The 17,214-nt window shown below is 42.0% G+C and overlaps 2 protein-coding genes across 2 annotated transcripts; both read right to left on the bottom strand.

The window, feature by feature from the left end:
- Positions 1-332: 332 nt before the first annotated feature.
- zgc:158258 (uncharacterized protein LOC791186 homolog) lies at positions 333-2,042 on the bottom strand. The gene is made up of 3 exons (XM_061070307.1): positions 1,938-2,042; positions 1,549-1,744; positions 333-1,435 (listed from the first exon to the last, which is right to left on the bottom strand). Exons 1-3 carry the CDS (start codon positions 2,040-2,042, stop codon positions 333-335), a joined length of 1,404 nt encoding a protein of 467 aa, XP_060926290.1.
- Positions 2,043-8,034: 5,992 nt separating this feature from the next.
- Positions 8,035-11,274, bottom strand: yod1 (YOD1 deubiquitinase). The gene is made up of 3 exons (XM_061069554.1): positions 11,207-11,274; positions 9,252-9,464; positions 8,035-8,746 (listed from the first exon to the last, which is right to left on the bottom strand). Exons 2-3 carry the CDS (start codon positions 9,457-9,459, stop codon positions 8,049-8,051), a joined length of 906 nt encoding a protein of 301 aa, XP_060925537.1. The 5' UTR covers positions 9,460-9,464; positions 11,207-11,274; the 3' UTR covers positions 8,035-8,048.
- Between the last annotated feature and the right edge of the window lie 5,940 nt (positions 11,275-17,214).

Here is a 17,214-nt window from a genome sequence, read left to right as displayed (position 1 = left end):
TCCACAATTTATTATTTCACTATCTTTAACATGGAGAGAAAAGGTTTTAGCCTTAGTGTACGGATGCTCTTCTACACGTTCATTTCAAAAAACTCCTGAGACCAAATGAAAATAGCTGGGGAAAGAAACTGCCCTCAGGTAAGTAAGTTCAACCTAGAATGAAGACCTGGTTTTCCCTTTTAAATTCTTCTTCTTCATCCTCATGCGTTACTTTGCCAAAAGTGTCGAGTGCCAAGTTCCCTCTTAATGCTCTAACTCTCTGTAAGCTGATGGTTCTCTGAACTCTCTGAGCACTGCAGCCACGCAGTCACACTCCTGCCGTTCGCCTGTTCTCAGTGTTTAAGAAGTCCAAGTTTTCTGAGTGCTTCCCTCCGATCAGCTCCCATCCCCGGCACCACCATGACAGAATATCCTACAGAGTTTGAGGGTTTCTGAGGCTGAGCTGCAGAGGTGGTCTTCACTGGCCCAGCTCCTGTGATGTGTCCTCGCTCAGGACAGTTCCCACCTGTCCTTCCGTCCCCCAGAGCATCTGTCTTTAATCCTTTGGGCTGAACAGGATGTGGTACCGATGCAGACTGAGGGTCAGCTCTCGAGCAGTGATGGAAACTGGCGCTGCTGTGCAGAGGCTTGTTCTTGGGCACTTGAGAATAGGAAAACGATGGGCTTCTCGGTGGATTACCGTTCGATGAACCTCTTGTGAATCTTCTAGGTGTTGGGTCCAAAGTGGAGTGAGGTTTAGGGGGAGGTAGTGGAGCAAGTGTCTCATTTTCTTGATCTTTCAGGAGGCCGAGCTTCAGCAAAGCCTTCTGTCTCACCACCTCAGGGTCTTTCGCATGCTTGATACTGTACAAAGTGTTTGTGATCGACGAAGCTCCGTTCTGTGCTTTTGCAGCAATGCTGGCAGGAATCGTTTTGGGTTTAGGTGCCACAACCGGAGGACTTATGTTCAGCCTGGTAGACTCTGGGTGGGACTTCTCAGATCTCGGCATGTTTCCGAAGTTCGGTCCTTCCATCAAGGCAGGAGGACGCTTGTCCGATTCTATAGTGTGATCGACTGTGGGGCATAGAGGGGTCTTCTTCGTGGACGCACTCCTTTGCAGATAAACAAGCGCATCGTACGACAGAGGTCCTCGAGGTAAAGGACCCTCCGCTGTCCTGACTGAGCTGTCCTTGGGTTTCGTGGGAGGAGGTATCACAACATTCACTTCAAAGTGAACAACAGGTTTCTTGTTGGGTTTTTGATGAGATTTGTTGCTTGAAGGTGCGATCTGAGGCTTGGAGAGGTTTGAATCTGGAGGACCGCCTGGTTTGGTGCTGGACACAGAAGAGAGAGCGCCGCCTGCCATAACAAGAGGAGTAGGAACAAGGTAGCTCTGGAGGGGTTTAGTGTCAGCGTTCTCCTTCATGTTTTCTCTGGAGGGATGTTTCTGTGAATCTGATTCAAACAAGCACATCGTTTGGAACTGGAAACAAACTGCAATGCTCTTCAGAGTGTTTCATTGACTGACGTATTAGTAGTTCTGCATCTGTCCCCAGAGATTAACTCACCGTTCAGCTTGCTCTTGCTCAAGGAGGCCGACAGGTCAGCCAGTTTGATGGCGAGATTACCAGGAGTGGGCATCTGGTCGGGATCGTCATTGGACAGTCCACTATCCTCCTCGGTGTCCAGAGACTCAATCGTTTCCTCGAGAAACATGAGGCAGGCTTTCTCCTCAGCAGACAGGTGCTCCAGACTGTCATCGCTCTGTAACACAGGGAGGAAATCAGATGTGTAATGTCTCAAACCCTTCATTTCTAAATATATATAAAAAGGATTAAACCTGATAAATCCTTTATTTTGCTACCCAGTTTTGTCTTGATATCCCATGTGTTCCTTCGTATCATGTAGTACAACTCTACTCCTTCTCAGAGTGAATGAGGGAAGCTCAGGAACTCACAAAGCCAGAATTGGCACTGAGGACGCTGTCACAGCTGCCGGCAGAGTCCATGCCGCTCATCGTCTCCAACCCCACGCCACCTGGCCAGGTATCGCTCTCCGGCATGGTACTGCTCTACTGGGTCAAGGTTAGAGGCCCAGATCGCTGCGTGTCACTCTGCACCCAAAGAGAGAGAGATAGAGAGTTACCTTTCAGTCTTATCTGGTAAAATCATTCAAAAGTAGATTAAATTGAATCCATCATACCATAATTTAATCACACTGTTTATATTTGGCATCTGGGAGCCATTTCCTGCAGGTTCCTTCTATAATTTAATATCAGTGTTAATGATATTAAATTGCTCAAGTGCTTTTGCATCGGCTCCTTTGTTCCAACCTTATCTTTTGTGTTGCCTCACGTTAACCCTATGGGGGAATCTGTCACCAGTGTTCCCAGTTAACCGATTGAGGAGGTGTGTGTTACCAGAAGCCAGACAACATGTGATGTGATGTGATTATGGCTTTTCTCTACACATTTTTACAACTTGCTGGAAGTGAGTTGATTTAACACAAAGGCTTTTATCAGCGGATCATAAAACATTTAGTGACGGTGTGAACTCTGCATTGACGACTCTGCCCCAGTTTAACATATATTCTACAAGAAGCTGTGGCTGGACATCGTCTTTTTAGCTGTGAAGGACTTTAGACTTTGACAGTTCAATGTGCACAGACTCTGATTAACAGTACAGGACATGCTGGACGCTAAAGATTTTTTTCCAACAAACGTACGAGGACATGAAGAGGAAGGGGGGGGGGGGATCTAAGTAAGTGCTGTGAAGGGGACTGAGTGGGTTTAAAAAGCTTCTTTATTGAAATTGTAATCGGTCCAGAAAATGTATTCATACAAGGTTTAAGAGGTCTCCACAGTCACTGCCCAAGCTACTAAGGAAAATCTAATAAAATTCATGATTGTTAATATGAACATTTACAAGTAAAAGCCAATAACAAAAAAAATAACTATGATATGTAAAGAATTTATATAAAGTGGGTTTGGTTAGGGTCAGGGTTATGTCAGGGTTAAGGTTTAGGATTAGAGTTACCCTTACCTTAACCCTTAACCCTGAAAACATAGATAACATCACCTGTGAGCGTAACTTTGCTTTGAAAAGCCGAGACGAAAAAATCTAAGACTTTACACTCTGCAAATTAATTTAGAGCTACTACCAGTCACTCTTTACTCATCTAAAAGTGAACCGAAAGGAACAGAGGCTCCTTTATCGCAAAGAATAAATAATGTGTAACTGGGTTGTGATTGCTAAAACAAGAAACTTATGATTTATGAGTTTGTTTTATAGATTTCTATATGGCTCAGTCGTTCACCCCGACCTCACATCACCGTCTGACATCCTGTGCAGCCTCAGAGAAAGGCCGGTCCTGTTTCATGTGATATCTCTCTCGTCCTCTCGCGGCATGTGACTCAGATTACAGAACACATGCCGCTTCTAATCTTCCTCAACCGGATCAGTTTCAGGGGGAGCGGAGGGGGCGGCAGAAATGATCTCCTGAAAGCTATTTGATATCCCGCTCGTCCACGTTGAACGGTTGTAACTCGGTTGCAGGTTCTTCCCCTGAATCGAACATGGAAATACAAAGAGCGAGTAAACGCTGAGACCTTGATGTGGGGTTAGTTAAGTGGAGATATCATCCTGCAACACACATAGAATAAAAGCTTTGTCCTAATTGTGTATTTGTTGTATAAGGTGATTTCAAATTGAAATCACATTTGTTTTACAGCCATTTGAGCCAAAAGCACATTTGACCTTCTCACTGTGTTTTGTAGAAAAGGGAGCTGGAAACTTGGTATAAAGAAACTTCGGTCACTTTGGGATAAGTTTCTGAGGAACAGACGCACTCACTGTTCCCTGTTCATCCAGCCGGTCATCCCATCCCTGGGAAGTTTCAGAGCTACTTATCAACAGGCCACCATGTACACTTCCCCATGCGTCCTGCCTCATGCAGCTCAGGATATGAACGTGAACAGTGCAAACTCGCCGATAAGGTTTATTGTGTTTTTTAAGCCGACACAATCTGGCTTGACCACACACAGATAACCAGAGCACCTGCTGCTGCCTGGAGATGATATCTAACAGTTTGTAAAATATCAATTCAGTATTTGAAAATAAGAGCTAACTGATTTTTGGTGATCACTTCAAGCATCCTCACGTATATTATCTAATATTTTAATATTTTATTAAATGTGTCTGAGTTTGTTTTCCCCCATATAAATATCACACCAGCAGCATTATATGTTATCTATGTACATAGACACCTATAGGGACAGTCGCTCTAACTCCTAACACAAATGTCACACACTTTGTGGAACATGTGACCCATTGTTACAGTTCTGCCTTGATTGATGTTGTAAAAGAGCAAGTGTGCATTGTTTTATTATCCTTTATGTAATGTCTGAAACTGATAACTGGCACAAGGTGAAACCATCACTGTGCGGTGAGTTCATAGCCTTCAACCCTCGGCTTCTTCTGGAGAAACTATTAGTCATTTTAATCATCACTTGTTATGTTATTACTTCCATCGATTTTTCTATAGTCTAGACATTATCGGCCCTAATGTAAGTATTTACACAAAAATACCAAATTCCCTCAGATCAAAAGACGCAGTTATACATTCCATAATCATTTAAGAGTAATTTTTACTCTTTTCTCATCTGTGACATCTTTATTCTTATATTTTGACCTTAATCTTCCAATTTATTATAATTGTTTTCACCTTCAATTCTTCATTGTAATTATAGTAGCGAACTAACTAATAATGATTGTAAATAAATTAATGAAATCCTGAAACTATTCTGCAAAATATGTACATGTGAGTAAATTACATTAGCTATAACGACAGTACACACAAATATGAAGTCATGCAATTATAAAAAAAATGTAAACAGGGTACCAAAGAAGAAAATTCAATCATCATCATCTATCTTATATTTTAGTTTTATTAAACCACCTTGAGCCAACATTGATACCAGAAGAAAAGTTGACTTACTAAACTTCTTAATACTAAATAATAGTTCTCGTGTGAAACGTACCTTGTGGTTTTCCTCTCGCTGCATGAGTGAGTTCCTCTGTCGTCTCCCGTGTGAGTGAAGAGCAGCAGACACCTGCATGAAGGACACGCAGCTCTCAGCCAGTCACGGAGCAGCGTTTCCCCTAAGACGCACAAGCCCCCGTCGTCATGGCAACCACACCTGTTAATAATCTGTTAATCTCCGCTGAGTGAGAGTGACGGCGAAGTCTCAGTGGTGTTACTCTAATATTTATCAATAATTAATAATCATATCATCAGGAAAAGTTAATTTGTTACTTTTACTATTAAATTGCTATTATTACTCTGGTAGTATCTGTATTTTCGTTACTCTTTGAACAAAGCTTCAACTCGATTGATCCATTAGTTATTCACACGTATTCTTTGTATACAACTAAGAAAATACCTACTTCTACCAAAATAATTACAGAGGTAAGTATAAAATAAGTATTACACATTTGAGAACCTACAAAAAGCAAATAACAAAATCTGTTTATTGGAGAACTCAAATGTCTCCAAGCTTACTTCACAGTAGCAGTGGGAGCTGCTCCAGTCAGTCAGTGAGAGAACAACCATTAGATCCTATTAGGAAAAAGGAGATGTTTCTTAAAATAACATGTAGTTTAATCCCAGTACGATAGCACAGGATCAGTGATGTTTAGACAACTGGGGTTGATCTCCAGTGGATCATCAAATCTGAGTTATAGAGACAGTTATATATACACACACACATTGTTTGGGATTATTTTACCTTTTAGTTTTTTATAATGGTTTTATATTTATTTAGATATGAGAACTGTGGAGCGTTATTGTCACGTTACAATAAAATGGCTAAATTAACAGAATTTATAATGGAGCCCTTAGTGAACTTTAAAAAAAAAGGTTTTAACAGCTCGATACAAAAATACTTGTACACGACACGAGAGGCTATAAGTTTTAATTGTGACACAACACGGACAAAAATCAAGTAACTCCAGTTGTTCTGTAGTGCTTCGTGTGCAACATTCATGAGAACTTGGTTATGACAAAAGACAACAAAGCCATTTCATAGTTTCACTTAAATTCAAGCTGATCAATCCATTACTGCTGAAATAAAAAGAAACTAAGGTAACAGATGAGGGGGGAAAAATATCATAATTCACATTCAAACAAAGAAATAAGTGACAGTTTTGCCTGTAGTTGAGTTTAGCATAAGTCATGACTGAAAACAAGAAAGAATTTACTAAGTTAAAGTCTAAATCCAGTCCTCAATTGTGAAAAATATTTTTCTGGCAACAACTCAGTACCAAAATCACAGATGTGTAGCATAGAAATACTGCTTCTGCACAACAAACAGAGCGTCAAGAAAAAGGAAATCCCACAAACATCAAACTCCAATCAAAAGTTTCAGACCCGATGTGTAACATAAATAAGAGCGAGCTTCCTCCTTACAGGCAGCCGGTGAAGGGAATCCGCTGAGTTTATCATGCCTGACTTTAGCTGAGAACATACAGTGGACCAGCGTGAGAATCTAAAGTTTTACAAAATAAAACCCAAATCTTTACTCGCAGTTCTCAAACATTCACAACAAACCGAGTTGTTCTCAGGCTGCAAACGTGAGAGGAAACAGCCGAAGAGGTTCATGTTTAACGAAGGTGACGAGGGAGTAATGTGCGGACAGTAAACGTTGTAGGGTTGAGTAGGATTTCTCCCACACAGCGCCGTTAGTTGTGCCTTCATGTGGTGTCGGGGAAATCTGGAAAAAGTATTAACGTGAAGAGGATCTGAAGTCAGAACTCGGACAGTCATTAACCAATTAAAGTAGTTTTACAATCAGTTCTTAATAGTAGATTCTAACGTTGCATGCGACTAACGATGCAAACGTTTTCAAGGATTTATATGCCTGTCATATCTGATTGATATTGGAATGATGTGTCAATGTGTTGTTTAAATGCTGTAAATGCATAAAAACATTTCGTTTATGTGTCAAATGTTTTGTTTCCATACATTTCGTCTTCAAAGCATACAAAGACCCCAAAGTCAGGAAAAGGAATTCACATCCCGGGACGTTGGACCTTCCACCGAGCACCCGAACGCAGTTACACACTGTTTATAAAATACACCACCCTCTCACCATGACTTGTGTTCTGAAATACACTGCACAGCTTTCTCAAAAATATGCTGCAATATAAAACAAAACACTGTCTAAAAAGATTAACTCTTATAGCATGACACCCGGAAAATTACACCCTTTAAAAAAATCTACACTCCTGAAAAAAAAAAAATCTGCCGTACCGATGGAGGAAAGCAAAGCCCTACAGAGTTTGTAAAATGTTTAGCTTTCAGCACCATCCTTTTTTAAATTATTTGTATTTAATTTAAGTTCACTTATAAATGGTGTTGCAACTTAATAAAACACGGAGAAAAGTCCGAAAAAAAGTAATACATTTGGGATCATGACATTTCAAAACCTCAATCCACGACTCCGTCTTAGTGTCCGACTGTCCAAAGAAATAAAAAACAAATTGCTCCATAACCAACATCATGTATAACAGTCAAACATAGTGTTCTGCGGTTAAGACAACAGTGAGTAGAACCACGTAATAGCACAAAGAATTCTCAGTGGTTGTATTAATTCAGTCACATTTAAGTGTTTGGTGCGTTTCAACACAGCCCGGAAACATCGAGTGATCTAAACGGATTAAATCAAATCCTAAGAATTGTTTGCATATTTTCCTGGACCCAGTTACATCGATTTGAAAACCATCCGTAAAACAGATGACTGTGATGGTTTGTTGACACCGGAGCGCTGCAGTAGTGTTTCTTCTGACTTTCGAGAACTGACGGCAGTTTGAAAAGTATATAATACTGAACGGGTTAGAGGCTGAAACACAGTGTCTGCAGATTCTCGGTGGATGTCGCTGGGCAATGTGAGGTAGAGGATCACACAAGCAGACAGACACGGACTGACACAGCTGCCAGACATGGGGCACGGGTTTGGTGGTGGTTCTATTTAGTGAAAAGGGGGGCGGGGGGGGGGGGGACAAAATAAAAATCACACCTCCCCAAAGTTGGTGTGGCCTGTTTCCTTGGCGTGCTCGCGAGCTTCCTTCTGTCCCACCAGGCCGGTCTGGCACACCATGCAGCGCAGCGCAAAGCGGTTTACGTCCGTGAACTGCCGCTTGCGCCGAGCCTCGTCTGCCAGCTCCAGGGCCAGGGCCAGAATTACGTCGTCCGTGGTGGAGAAGATAGTCTGGGGTGGGACGTCGGAGCCGGGGGTTTCCTTCTGCAGCGGGTCGTAGTGGATGCCGTCGTAGATGAGCAGCACGCGTTTGCGGTAACCGGCGTCCTCCCCGAAGCGATCCACTCGGACCGTCTGGGTGTCCACCACGCAGATCTCGACCTGGTAAAACTTGGACAGGATGGACACCTCGATGGCGCCCCCCCAGGTGTCGTCGCGGCTTATCCAGGTGCAGTAGTCCTCGTTGGTCTTCCCCAGCACCGCTTCGCAGTACGCTGTGGGGTCGCTGGACACGATCTGGGAGATGAGGCTCCGCATCTCAGGAGCACACACGGCGTCGTACACGCCTCCTTCCACCACATAAAACACGCTGGTGAAGAGGCAGGAGTTGTCGGCCGGGACCACGCGGCGTGCCAGCACGGGGGAGGCTTCCAGGCGCGGCACTTTAGTCACAGTGGGATGATCCTGAGGCTTTGGCTTGTTTTTTTCTTCCTCAACAATGAGCGTGTCACCTGTAGACGATGACACATCAGTCACACAACACAGTTCAGCCTGCTCACACTTTGGTGGACGAGCATAACCGGGGTTATAACTATTCACATGAACCTTTCGCATATATATTTACAATCTCAAAGAGTCGACATAAGGTGCATGTACACGGGCTGAGATAAGGTCCACCCAACTAATCATTTATTTGAATGTTCTTTTGAGAGTTCAATCTCTAATAATACATTTATTTGTATAGCGCTTTTCAAGGAAACGCCTAAACACTTTACAAAGGATTAAAAAAAGAGACTGTGAGACAAACTAAAGATAAAAACATTGTGACACGTTGAAATTTGAAACTTTGTAGTTGTGATTTCAACGGGTCACCTCCTTAAACCTTATTTCAGTCACTAAACTGTCAATATGTCCCTGAAAAAACATTCAAACAATGTAATTAAAGCAATAATATAACCATATCTGCAATAAATGGTGTGGGGTTGTCCCATTTAGTTGTGATGTCTGTCAACGCACCTGATTTGATGGGGAAATCCTTGAGGTGGGCGTCTCCGTTCCGGAGGTCCAGGCTGGCCGGCGGGTAGCCCACCATGATCTTCTGCAGGTCACAGGGGATCCCCGTCAGCTCCTCCACCTTCCTCTTCAGCTCCTGGACGCAGGACTGCTGGGTCAAGCCCTGCATGAGGTGGCTCCCATTTTTGGTCTTACAGCGAAGCCTCAACATCCTGCCTGCGAGGGGAACACGGGAATTGACTTCAAGTGACAGGTGGAGGAAAACATCACTGATGCACCAGAGTCCCTTTGTTGATTTGGGAGTCTGGGGCTGATGCAACTGCAGGATCGTGGCCTGTGTGCTAGCCCTAGCATTGCTAGCTTGCCCGTTAGCCCAGCGTCTAACCAGACAGGGTTTAGATAGATAGATAAGATAGATAAGATAGATAGATAGATAGATAGATAGATAGATAGATAGATAGATAGATAGATAGATAGATAGATAGATAGATAGATAGATAGATAGATAGATATAGTACTTTATTCATCCCCGAAGGGAAATTAAGTCGTCATAGCAGCCGGTATATTTGAATACAATAAAATACAATACAATAGAATAAAATAAAAAATATTGAGGTAGAAAGAATAAAAAACAGAAACACAAGATAAATAGGTAGATAAGGTGCAGTGGCAAGATGATGGTAATAGTACTGATGATATGATGGTAATGTTAATGTTATTGTTAGACAGTATATAAAAATAGTACAGTATATATAGTATATAATATAACATAATATATATTTATATATGATAGTAATCATACCAATATAATAGCAGTATATAGTAATAATGGCAGCAACAGTATATATAATAATAATAGTAATATAATAATAATAATAATAATTATAACATAACATGTACACATGTATAAATATGTGTATATAGACTTATATATACAAAAAATATACAGAGTATGATATAATATATGATATATAGTACAGGTATAAATATAAGTATTTGTCTATACAATAGATAATATAATATACTATGAGTGTAAGAATATATATGTTTCTTTATCCTTCCGGGTGAATGTTCACAATGTTTATGTACATCTGTAGTGAAGTAAAGTGAGAGAGTAACAACCCGCCATTTTATGATCAACAGTGTAAAAATAGCAGAGGAACGTACATATATGTAATAACACTGTCATAACATTACACAAGTCGTATCTAATCTCACTAGTTCGTCGATGAGTTGTTTTCCAGCTTCGACTGAACTGTTACAGAACTCGATTCCCTCGAGCTGGAGATGAGACGCGCCGTGTTCACAGGTACTTGTTGTTGTTGTTATTTACCTTATAAGTGCTGCTTTTCGTTACCGGATAAGCTTCAACAACACTAGCTAACCAACGGCTGACCGACCGTTGGTTAGCCTCCGTGTTTGCCCGGCTCGGATGGTTCCACGCTGAGTCTTTTCAAAGCCCGAACTGGCTAAACAATCCCTCTGCTGACGGACACGTTTCTTTGTTGTGTGGTTTCTTTTGTTCAGTGACAGTTTAAACTCCGCTACAACAACAACAACAACACGAACAGAGAGAGAGAGAGATAGCATGCTAAGCTAACAGCTAGCAGCTACATGCCAAACGATAGGGAAAACCCCATGAAGCAATTTCACAACTCGACTCAACATCCACAACAGTTGTGACATTTCTAATAAAAAAAAAGGGAATAAAACCAACAACAACCACCTGGACTCGAACTACCGCAGCCGGTTACATACACGTAGCCTGTGTGCTAGCCTTAGCATTGTTAGCTTGCCCGTTAGCCCAGCGTCTAACCGGACGGGGTTTCTTCTTTATCCTTCCGGGTGAATCATACGCGAGGGAACTTGATATAATTCTACCGCGAACACCACAAAGTAACAAGGAATAGTTTGACAGTGACTCGGGTTTGACTCGGGTTTGACTCGGGTTTGCTCACCTTCCTCCGACTGAAGCCCTCAAACAATGGACACCCACTGAGACCGCTGCTGCGTGCCGCGTCACCGGCCTGCCTGTGACGTCAAGACGCCAGCTGGACAGTACCGTAGGTCCCGTAATAGATGTTAGCCCCAGTTTTGTACTGTGATTTAAAAAAGAAAAAAATAAGTGCTCTAGATCTCCTGTCTTTACAGTATCTGGCAAAATACTTGTTACTTTAACACACTGTAAAGAGTATGAAATAGCATCACATTTAAATACTCTATGATGAGACTATGATTGCAGCAGGACTACTTGACATATATTATTGAAGCTATCCTTCAAAAATGTTTACCCTCATCGATGCTGCTAAAAAACGTTTAAAAAACTTTAATCACGATTATGTTTTCCTATATACTTGACATCTATTGCACTTCAGTCCGTCCTGGGAGAGGGATCCCTCACATGTGGCTCTCTCTGAGGTTTCTACATATTTTTACCTGTTAAAAGGGTTTTAGTAGTTTTTCCTTAGTCTTGTTGAGGGTTAAGGACAGAGGATGTCACACCATGTTAAAGCCCTATGAGACGAATTGTTATTTGTGAATGTGGGATATACAAATAAAATTTGATTGATTTTGATTGATTGATATTATTATACTACATGAATATATCCTTTGTCTTTAACATAGTTTATTGAACCAAATCAAAATTCGTCTGAAGCTACTGTCAGGTGGGATTGTACAATACCATATTAAAAAGTACCTATATCGCTTTTCTTCTTAAGCTGCACGTTCCCCGAACATTGAACCCAAAGAATTAAGGAACATCACAACTTTTAACCTTTTCTCCAATTCCACTAAACAATTGTTACTTGAATCTCCAAGCTATCGTCATGTGGAGTAGTGGTGTTAGTCTATATATATGCAGTGCTTGATTATATGTGCTTAGTAACTACGAGGTCATCTTCTTTTTAGGGCCCGAGCACCGAACAGTAGGAGACAGTGGCAGGCCCTATTGAAATTGTAATCATTTTCTTTTCTTCAGGCAAATGAATCGGCTTTTTGAGGGCTTTAACATGCTCAAAATGTGTAGAAAATTGAAGTGGCATTTGCATTTAGTGCCCATTTTGGCCATATTCCACATGTTTACTTTGAAGTACTTGTCCCAGGGCTTACATCAGATCAACTTCAAATTGAGATGAGTGTCATCTCAACAAGATTGAAATACAAACTAACTCAAAGATCGATTTTTCGTCACACAGTGTGACCGTGGCGTGCCGTCAAAGTTTGATTACACGCCATCAAAACACGATGTTCTGTATCTCGGACATACATGGACCATGATTCCTGTGATGCTGAGCCGTCAACAAACAACTTCACTCCTGCAGTGACAGTGGTAATAGATTAAAGAAATCTTTATGTCTTGCAAAGGTGACGTCTCGCTCTCTCTCACTCTCTCTCTCTCTCTCAGAATTGGAACATTTCCTCAAACCGTGTCAACATTGAGGTACGACGAAGGTTCATCCTTCACCAACAGAGACGATGTTGTCATAACTCCACTGTGCATTGTCTTATCACCACCAAACTTCTGTGTCATGATCAGAGTCCAAGTCGGAACAGCTCTATGTGTCAATATTTCCTATGGGTCAAAGCGCCACTTACTGATCAGTGTGAAAATGAAGTTGCTGTAACATTGTCCAATTGAAACAAATTGCTCACGTTACATCAGAGCCCCTACTTGAACAGATCTATTAGTCTGTATGTAATAATACTGATGGCGCCACCTACTGGCAACAGCAAAAGGGCTTTGTTTTACAACTATCATCCAATTTACACAAAGTTTTCCCAGTGTGATGTGCAATTGATAGTGTTGACCGAACTGAGCAATTAGCAGAGAAGAATCGACATCACGTGACGGACGCAGGAAGTGAAGCGTTTATGTGCTCAGGCCGTTCAGTGCTGCTTTTCAGTCCTAGAAATTGTCGTTGATTTTTGGTTTTACTGTCGGAGATGGTTTATTTTAATTATTGAGTATTTCTACTTCAATGTCTTTTACTTGTAATGGAATATTGCTCTACTGTCTTGGTACTTTTACCTCAGTGCATGATCCGAGTTCTTCTTCCACTATTGGTTAAGTTTATTTTGTTGCTTATACTTTAGTACTTGTTTACTTGCAACAGAGTATTTCTACTGTGCAGTGATAGTACTTTCGTTTCCTCCTCGTCCTCTAGTCCAGCAGGGGTCGCTGCTGGCTCGGAGCTCGGAGTCTCTGTTTCCTGTCTTTGTCTCTTTGTCCCCTCAGAGACTCAGCGTGAGGAGGAAGGAGCAACATGTCCGCCATGCAGCTGCTGCGGGAGTCGGTACATGAGCGGATCCGCGCTGCCGCTGAAGACTTCCTGCTGCAGGTGGAGGAAGGAGGAGGAAAGGCTCGAGTCCCGGAGCTGAGAGCGATGCTCACCGAGCGGCTCGCGGCGGCGGAGGAGCAGATCCTTGCGGGGCTTGAGGAAACCGTGGCTGGGTACGAGGAGCGAGTGGAGCGGACAGAGCTGGAGATCTGCCGCCAGAGGAGGCTGCTCGATGCCGTGATGCAGCCCGAAGTCCGGCTGCACAGAGCAGGTCAGTCCCTAGAGGAACCGCTAACAGGCTAACGTTAGCTAGCATCATATATATCTATATCTATCTATGCTGGTGACGCTCTCTGAACTAGCTCCTCTGCTAACAGCTGTTTCTCTGCATCACTCCGGCTACAATCACCGGTCTGTAGTTAAACAGCCACACATCCCAGCCCCTCCTCTCTGGTGCTTCGTGACTCTGTGTTCTGTGTGAGCTCAGCCTCGTAGTCTAACAGGCTGATACAGCAGCGATGGCTTCTCTCTCTCCCTCTTGCTCCGAGTGTCTCATGTTTACTGACTCCTCCGCCTCCATTAACAGTAGTGCTACATGTAATAAATGCAGTGCTAGCCCCCGCTAGCCACCTAGCTTAGCACGTAGCTTAGCACGTAGCTTAGCTTCAGCTAGCAGTCCCTCGACCTGCCCCGTGCAGCCGGGAGCCCTGGGCGGCTGGGTGACGGTCCGGAGGGGGAACAGTGCTACCCTTAAAGAGGCCACGATTAAAGAGCCACCAGCTCACGGTTCAAACAGACTCTCCAGCGACCACAGTCAGCTGCATCCCAGGGACCAGAGCCGGAGACATCGAATCCAAACCGAAGCTGTAATTCACGTCGAAGGCAACGACTCCCGACTTCTCATGTCGGAGGTCACTAAAGTTAATGTTGAGTCGGTGCTTTTGCAGAAATGATGTTGGACACAGTCATTTTCTCTGGCCCTCTCCCCAACACAACAGGGGTCTCATGTATAACCGTTGCGTACGCAAAAAACGGGGCCTGAAACGTGCGTACGCCACTAATCACGCAAACGTTGGGATTTATAAAAACAAACTTGACAGGAAAATGTGCGTATTTCTACGCACACTTAGAACCATGCTTACGACCGTTTTGGAGACGGGAAAACGGCGACACAGACGTGAGGTGGTGAACTGCAGCAGATTATTGATCCAATTAATAATTTACATTAAAACCAACAGTTTTTCTCGGGCGACGTATCTGCTCCACACGAGCCTTTTAATTAAAAAAATATAAAACAACTTAAAGCAAATTAGGTTCAGATTCGTTTTAACAGCGTAGTTACGGAGCTGAGTCATTAATAGGTTTTAATAATATCTTCTAACACTGTGCGTATCATCAATTCACTGCAGTGAACAGGACTGTGCCATCAGGCGCACACAGAGCGCACTGGAGATTACTTATAAGAAATGAAGAAACTTTCCAAATAATATCCCAGTGGAGGTGAGGATCCACTGATGTGAGGGAATCGGTCCGAGGCTTTAAATAAAAAAATACTGCTGTGACACCGATGCGGGGTTCTGCTCGATGTGTGCATGCGAAGGACGAGGAGGAAGCGAGGGTTCCGCGATTTCTGATCTCACACAGTGTGTTATCCGCAGCAGTAGAGTATCATTGTATTTTCTTTATTAGTGACATCACTGCTGTCCCATAAAGTCGCTGTTCACCTCGGTAACAAACACCTTGATGTCAGTCTCAGAAAGTTTCACTTCCTCTTCACATCGCTTGATGCGGTGACTCTGTCAGGACTCACGGTGGAAACCCATTGGTCAGCAGCATCGTTTAATATTCACGCCGTGTTTTGCATTGACCATTTATGGGTGAAAGTGGGCGTGTGGAGGGCGGATCATCAGAAAGGATTTATTGCCAAGTAGGTTTACACCTACCTGGAATTTTCGTTGGTAAATAGGTGCATACATTTAACATAAAGAATAAAAACACAATAAGTACTTCACATAAGAAAGAAATAACTGTATATAAAAAAAAATATCCAAGATATAAAAAGTTAAATAAAGAGAAAATGCAAAACAGCTATATACAAGATATGAAAGGTTAAATAAAAAGTAAAATGCAAAACAGGAGAGAAATGTGGATGTGCAATATGCAATATACTGTTATATGTGTTAATGTAACACAGAATTGAGGCCAGGGTGCGGGTTAAGAGTCCAAGCCAGGTGGGGGTCCCTGTGTAACAGTCCAAATTAACTCCCGCCCAAATTAAACCAAACTATACCCCGGGGTGTAAAACACCCTAGGCCAAACTATACCCCTCCAGGCCAGAGTAAACCCCAGGGGATAAACTGTCCAGGGCAAAACTATACATGGTGGATATGTGGTTGATTTAGCTCTAAGGTCAGGTAGGCATAGTAGTTGTGTTGTGCTATCAAAGCATTTGAATCTTCAAAATCTAGGCTTGATATTCTCTTATATTTTAATGATAATTTACACTGCATTAATTGGAATTCAGCTGTAGGCATATACTAGGAGATCTGTATATATCTCAGAGACTAATTGTATCCACAATTGAAGTACTGCAAGCTAGACTATTATGCAGTTGTAGACACAACACAGGGGGTCCCGGGGCCTGAGAAGGGAAGGAAAGGGGTTAAATGTGGCTATAAGATGGATTATTAAAGTGACTTAAAGTAGAGTTTTCGTCGACTAAAACTAGACTAAAACTAAGAAGGATAAAAATGACTGAATGTGACTAAAACTAATATGCATTTTCGCCTAAAGACTATACTAAATCTAAAATAGATACCAAAATTAACACTGGTGTCATGAAGTTGAAATTTGAGTTATAATAACAATGTTAGTATTGGTGTAGCAAGCTAGAGAGTTTAATCAGACCGGATTCAACTAATCAACAGCTATCTTGGAATGAAAAAAGCATGTCAGGCTGTCCAAATACACCAAAATGCTTAATAACTAAATAAGCTGGCCAAGGAGTTAGACATTTTACTTTACTGGTCATCAAAGAGCATGACAACTCTTTCATACATGCAAAGCAGCTCACAGAAATATATCCCGACTTGTGTATTGCTCTGCGGATCAGAGCAACGCTACCAGTAACGGTAGCTTCAGCCGAGAGGAGTTTTTCTAAATTAAAACTGTTGAAAACGATGTTTTGATTGATGACTTTGCAGCAAGGAAGGCCAGAAGGATTGCACTGTAACCCTTGAAGTGTGATGCTATGGAGTGGAATGTAAATAGTTATTGAGACAAAGTTAATTTATACTATTTATTTGTTTGTTTATTTTGCATATTCTATTTTGATTATTTAAAACGTGTAACATATAATACAATATATCATTTAAATTGAAAGCAAACTTGCATATATTATTTTATTTCTTGTTATAATTATTATTGTTTGCTAGCTAAGTTGTCATTTGTTCGGATTCTTAAGTTTGCACTTTGCATTTCTTCTTAGCTCTCGTTCTTGTGATAAATAAAGGTGCAATACTTTACTGTAGAACTGTTAAGAAGTTTTGAATTTTTCTTTTTTGGGGGGAGGCGCCAGGGGTGAAGCTTGCCTTTTATAAGCCCTGCTTAATGCAAGCAGAGGAGTAGAGTTTGATGAGGTGAGATGGGATAGCTGATTCCTCTAACACCATTTTTTTTATATATAT

The sequence above is a fragment of the Limanda limanda genome, chromosome 4, assembly GCF_963576545.1.
Source record: "Limanda limanda chromosome 4, fLimLim1.1, whole genome shotgun sequence".
Lineage (NCBI taxonomy): Eukaryota > Metazoa > Chordata > Actinopteri > Pleuronectiformes > Pleuronectidae > Limanda > Limanda limanda.
Note: the sequence above shows the minus strand (reverse complement) of the source record. Positions and strands in the feature narration are given on the sequence as shown.

Coding starts and splice junctions, on each gene's coding strand:
- zgc:158258 (XM_061070307.1), bottom strand. CDS start 2,042: ATGCCGGAGAGCGATACCTGGCCAGGTGGCGTGGGGTTGGAGACGATG. Junction 1,745..1,937: donor TCAGTGCCAATTCTGGCTTT/GTGAGTTCCTGA, acceptor CCTGTGTTACAG/AGCGATGACAGTCTGGAGCA. Junction 1,436..1,548: donor GAGCAAGAGCAAGCTGAACG/GTGAGTTAATCT, acceptor TGTTTGAATCAG/ATTCACAGAAACATCCCTCC.
- yod1 (XM_061069554.1), bottom strand. CDS start 9,459: ATGTTGAGGCTTCGCTGTAAGACCAAAAATGGGAGCCACCTCATGCAG. Junction 8,747..9,251: donor GGATTTCCCCATCAAATCAG/GTGCGTTGACAG, acceptor CATCGTCTACAG/GTGACACGCTCATTGTTGAG.